The sequence below is a fragment of the Vidua macroura genome, chromosome 1 (genome assembly GCF_024509145.1).
Source record: "Vidua macroura isolate BioBank_ID:100142 chromosome 1, ASM2450914v1, whole genome shotgun sequence".
Lineage (NCBI taxonomy): Eukaryota > Metazoa > Chordata > Aves > Passeriformes > Viduidae > Vidua > Vidua macroura.
Window position 1 is genome coordinate 39,992,718 of NC_071571.1, and position 5,563 is coordinate 39,998,280.

Here is a 5,563-nt window from a genome sequence, read left to right on the forward strand (position 1 = left end):
TTGAAACATCTTTTTTGGAAGTCCTAATTTACCCCCAGTGCCATTAGGCTGAAGTGTTAGATTCTTGAATTTCCCAGGGTGAGAGGGCTGTGAAGTTTTTGAGTTTGACTGGGGGAAAAAAGAGGTAGGTTTGATTTTTGGTGTGTCCTGCTCTCTTAAACTAGCGATTGAGATTAAAAATAAATGCCATTGAACTAGTGACAGTTATTCAGTATTTAGGAACTGGTGAAAAAAACATATGCAGCCAGGCAAGAATTTAGGCCTAACTGCAGTCAGAACTTGCTGGAGTTACTCAGTGTTGTCTGTTCCTTCACCTTTTGAAAAAAATAAAATTAAACAAAATGCTTCTGACAAAAAAAGGTTTATGGTATTGAATTGTTATACTTCAAAACATTATGAGAAAAAGGAATTTAATGTAATGATCAAGGACCATTATATATACTGTTAAAGACACACACTTAAACCTATTTCCATTAGTTACTTGGATGCATTAAAAAAATAAGTCATCTCCAGCAGCTTCCCGTGCTGAGGAGGGTAACTGCAAATGAATTTTTCAGCTGAACTTAAATAGCAAATGTGTTTCCCTTTTTCTGCTTTTCTTCTCGGCTTCACTACAGAGGCTTGAAAAGGAAAGTTATTTTACTGTTAAAGGCAGACAACTTTTCTTTGGGTGTAAAAGAAAGATCAGTTATGAGTGGTACTTATGCAATATCTGTTCAATATCCCAAGATGAAAAACAATATGTATTTTTCTGTCTTGTAGCTATTCTGATCCATCATTCTATGAAGAATGCAAAGCAGAATATTTGAAGCAAAGAGAAGAATACAGAGCAACTGGAATTAAGAAAAAAAGACAGAAGTTTACTCAGAATGTGTGATTAAAACTTAAAATGAACTTTTTTTTATATGCAATTTGGATTTCACTTGATTTAAACAGACTTAAATTGTCTCTACCACTCTGTGTGGAGTTTAACTGAAATACACAAAATGAGATGAATGGAGAATAAAATAATGTCTGAAAGTAAGTGTCAATTTTAAAACTTTTCATAGTTAAAGATCTAGAGCATCCTGTCACAGTTTGCAAGAGAGGTTGCAAAGGTGTGTTCCTCTATCTGGACTTGGGATTTTGTTACTGGTGTACAATTCAGAGTTTACAACTCTAGCATGTCCATTTGGAATTTAAAGCCTGTATCTAGCTACATGAGCCAGGCTACATAAAAACTGATGGGTGAATAATTTAAGTTGTATTAACTGGTCACAGATTTGGTACACACTTAAGATGGTCTGTTAATCATCACCTGAAGCTGACTGTATGGAGATGGACTTAATAGAAGAGAAGGGTGGCAAATGCAGAAGAGCTACTCAGACCAACGTGAATTACCCTTTTCATCAAAATGCTGTCAGATGAGAGCCTGGCAGTACTTGTGCCTGCACCGTAAATCCTTAAGTCTACACTGTGACTCACTTTTAAGCCTACACTGTCAGAAGGGATGGATGCCTTGCACTTGTGCATGGCCCAGACTGACCATTTCAACTCTAGGGGAGAAAGTAATTGAATCCAGACCTTTCTTGAGAACAGGGAATAAGCTGCCATGCTTCAGGAGTAAGTGAGTGACCTCCTCAGGCAGAGGTAAATAAACAACTAAACCAGGCATAGAAGATGCAGATCACCTTGCAGGAACTAAGAAGGTCCCTAATTTTAAAAGAGCACACAAACCATCTTTCGTGTACTGATACTTGAAGCTGCTTAATTGCAGTTAATTAAATTATTAAAAAATTAATTGTAATTGCTTAAATGGCTTCACTTACGGCTTCACTTAGAGATACTAATATAAAGTTTTAGAAACTATCTTGGAGTATCCTCCAAGCATTCTGAAATAAAACTAAATTTTTTAAAAGCAAGGAAAGGCTGCACTTGAACTTGGTAACTTTAATGCCCTGATTAAAGAATAAAAAAAAGTAATTTTCTGAGTAAGGAGTAGGATTTGATACTGTTCTGCTAGAAGAGGCAACATTTTACTTGTTTATTTTAATACTGTTTCACCACAAACAGTATTCCTCTATTCAAGGAGGAAGCTCTGACTTGTATATGAAGGACTTAATGCTCCAGGTTAGTCATTGCCTTTTATTCTGTGCCTTTTACTGAAATAATCATTAATTATGTTGCTTCAGCAGACTGGGTGGAGGACTGGACTTGGGAGTGACAAACTGAAAATGTGTAGCATTCTGCCTTGTTAGGCAAACTTAAGTGGACTCAGCTCTAAAAGTAACCACCTTGAAATTGCGTACGTGGAACACTGTCCTACACATATACTCAGCTTCTTATCTCAAGCGTTTTAGAAAACAAAAATATCCCTTATTAGTTGTTTTGCTGTATGTATTTTAAAAAGGAGGAAATTTAAAATAGATGGTGACATGTGTTTTTAATGACAGTGACTGTTCTTCTGTCCCACTATGAAAATCTGTTACATTTTCAAGCTCTGGAAAGCCAGCCTGGATGTTTGAAAGTGTTGGCAAAAGCCCTTCCCTAGAGGATTGGGGTGGGAGGGATCATTCTCTTAGGGGCAGTGCTGGCTGCTGCCAGTGGTGTGCGCCTGCACTGAGGGCTTACCTGGCTCATACTCAGCTGACTCAGGTCTGAGTCAGACAACTGCACCAGCAATAGAGGTCTCCTTTTCTGGCTCAGCAGAAATTGTGTGCAGCAGGTGTAGTGACCAGGACAGCAGGGGAGGAATGGAACAAAGCTGAGGTGAACCTTCAGGTATTGCTCCCTACCCTTCAATACAGGCTGTATGTGAACAGCAGCCACAGCTCACACCCGCACTGATGTCACATCTGAAATTCCATGTACTGAATGGTGCTGTCAGCCATTTATTTCTCTTTTCCTACATCTGGATTACTGGAGCTCCTCTGTTTGTTTACTCTGGTGTGCACTCAGAGCAAGGATTGGCCCTTGGATCATGCATCAGCTTTCTCCATAATACACCTCTGGCCTTAATGTGCTGTTCCCTAGCTTTGAATTCCTGGTTTCACACCTTTTATTTTCTTAGCATCTTGTGCACATCCTGTACTTGAATTGCATTTACAGCTTTTATTTAAAGTTTAAATGAAAGAATGAGTACCACGACATGACAAACTCATACCACTGAACTACTTAAGGTTTTGGTTTTGTCTCAGCCGTAACTCTCCTTCATACTCAGTTTACTGGAGGCAGCCCTGGATTCTAATCAGTGTAAGAAAACAGAGCTCAGCGGCCTATCTGTCCTCTTCAGAGCACTTGGTAGGCACCCAACACACCCCTATTTTTCACTGGAGGCTGCACTCTCTGGCTGTATTAAAGGTCTCTTCAAACTCCTGAGGGGAGCCCCCTACAAAGGGAAGATATGAGAGGAAAGAGGGAGAAGGTGTCACGTACTTTAAAGGTCTGCCTTCAGAGAGTAAAATCCAGACTTGGAGGGAAGATGAGGGGCAGTTTGTAATGCACAGGATTTTCAAAGGGCAGTGGAACAGCCACTGCAGTCTGAGACACCACGCAAAAATTAACCTGCAAGCCAGAAACCCATTCTGCTCCACATTTAGTACAGCCATACTCCTGGGTAATTCCTGCAAGTAATTCCTCTGTCCTGTTTACTCTGCTGATCAAAAAATGGTCAAATTACACTTGCAATGTAAGTGTTCCACCTAGTTAAAAATTGGTTCAGTAACAGTAAGTACCTGGCTGTTTCTTGCATGCTTCTCCCTAGATCAAACAGCCACACTCAAACATGATCATCTTACCACTTTAATTACTGTATCTTAATGTTTGACTTGCTCTCTTCCATCTTAAAATAAAATTAAATTAATTTTGCTGGACAGTTACTGCACAAGTTGGGTTTTTTAATGTTTAACTGCAACTCAGTTAAAATTAATGTTTACCTTACTGCTGGTCATAAAAAAATAAAATGCTTTCATTGACTGCCCTATGTTCATACAATTGCAAGTAGTAACACCACTCTCCCTACAGAAAGGGTCAAAAACCTGAAAAAAAAACCCTCAAAAAATAATAAAACCTCAAAAAAAAAAATTCAAACCCTCACATGCCTTTCTTTACACTAAAACTACACAGAGAATCAGGGAAATACCTTACAACCTCTGTGACCACTGTCCTTTACCAGCCCACAGCATCATTAAAGCTGCGGTTGTGTCAGCACAGGAGTGGCAAAGTCTGCTGCAAATTGGTTTTGGAAGAAAATTCAATCTGCTTTATCCCACCAGTATAGTTCATTCATATGAGTTTGTCATACTTATATGGGCCTGTGTTTCATTACTTGGAATGGGTATTGTTTTACTGTAACTCCAGCATATGTCTTGTGCTGCTCTTGTCTTTTTCCAGCTGTAAAAATTGGACAGTGCATCACAGCTAATTTGGGGGTTTGCTTTCTTCAATATGGCTAGTTCACATGTGAGGAAAACTAATCAGCTGTACATCACAAAACTCAGGAAAACTTAAAACTATCAGATCTTAAAAATACTTAAAATTAACCAAACAGTGCAAGTTTACATGTAAGTTATTAGAAGGTTATTAGAAGGTTCATCCAACTCACCAAATACCCAAATACATATTAATCAGGTTGCCATTTGCTCATTTAAATGTGCAAAGCAACAACCTCCTCCTGCCCCAAAAGCTGGCTTTCATTTCTGTTAAATGGAATTAGTGCTTTCTTAAATTAAAAATAGTGATATTGGTGAGTTGGGGGAGGTTTTAAAATGTTCAAGGTTTGCATTCAAGTTAAAATTTTCTTGGGGTCATTTAACATAATTGAGAACTTTGGTCTATATGCAATTTTACAGTTTTATGTAAAACATGCACACTAACACCAGAACCCCGTTATTTCAGCTACTTGCCCATGTAATTTGCTGTCACTGATGAAAAGATTTCACTTCTGAAAATGGAAAAAGCACTGTAAGCCACTAGTGGTGTGGATTTAAATGACTTTTCCATCTTCAGTCAAAATCTGATTGTAAGCTTCAGACCCAACAGATGCTTCACAAGCCAGTGAGCTCCCAAGTGACTCCAAATCTGGGGACTTCCTTTTCAAATGTTACAGCTTGGACGTCGCAATGAGTGATTGGATTGGAAATGCTGCCTGCAGCAAACTCTGGCATCAGTCCCTCTTCTCCCTAGTTAGCAGCAGCACTCCTGAAGTCCCTCTCATCAAACATTGCTGCTCCATTCTCCACCCTGGGAAGGACCACAATATAAACCAAGGGTCAAATGCAAAACCTGCAAATTCTCAGGCTCTGCACAGAAAATCTTAATTTCATACAGGACAAGGTGACTGGGAACCTTTTGACACAGTAGTCAAAGTCAAGTAAATCCTTCAGGTTTCAACATCCAGGAAGATACTTCTCCCAGAAGATGCTGAAGCAGGCTACAGCAGATGGCTGTTTTTTTCCCTTGAGTCAAAGTGATGAACCTCAAACCTAATTGCTTGTATTTGGAATAACAGTTATACACAATAAAGGAATTAAAAGTTCCGTAAAAAAATTTGTGCCAGATACAGAAAGGAGATTTGTTAGTGAAA

General features: G+C 38.9%; 1 protein-coding gene across 1 annotated transcript in view; it reads left to right on the top strand.

Moving 5' to 3' along the window:
- Window positions 1–3,857, top strand: part of CMC1 (C-X9-C motif containing 1) — a 44,606-nt gene extending 40,749 nt beyond the window's left edge. The window contains exon 4 of the mRNA XM_053973273.1: window positions 763–3,857. Within this exon, the coding sequence (XP_053829248.1) occupies window positions 763–877 (115 nt within the window). The 3' untranslated portion in view covers window positions 878–3,857. The remainder of the gene's footprint in view (window positions 1–762) is intronic.
- The last annotated feature ends 1,706 nt before the right edge of the window (window positions 3,858–5,563 follow it).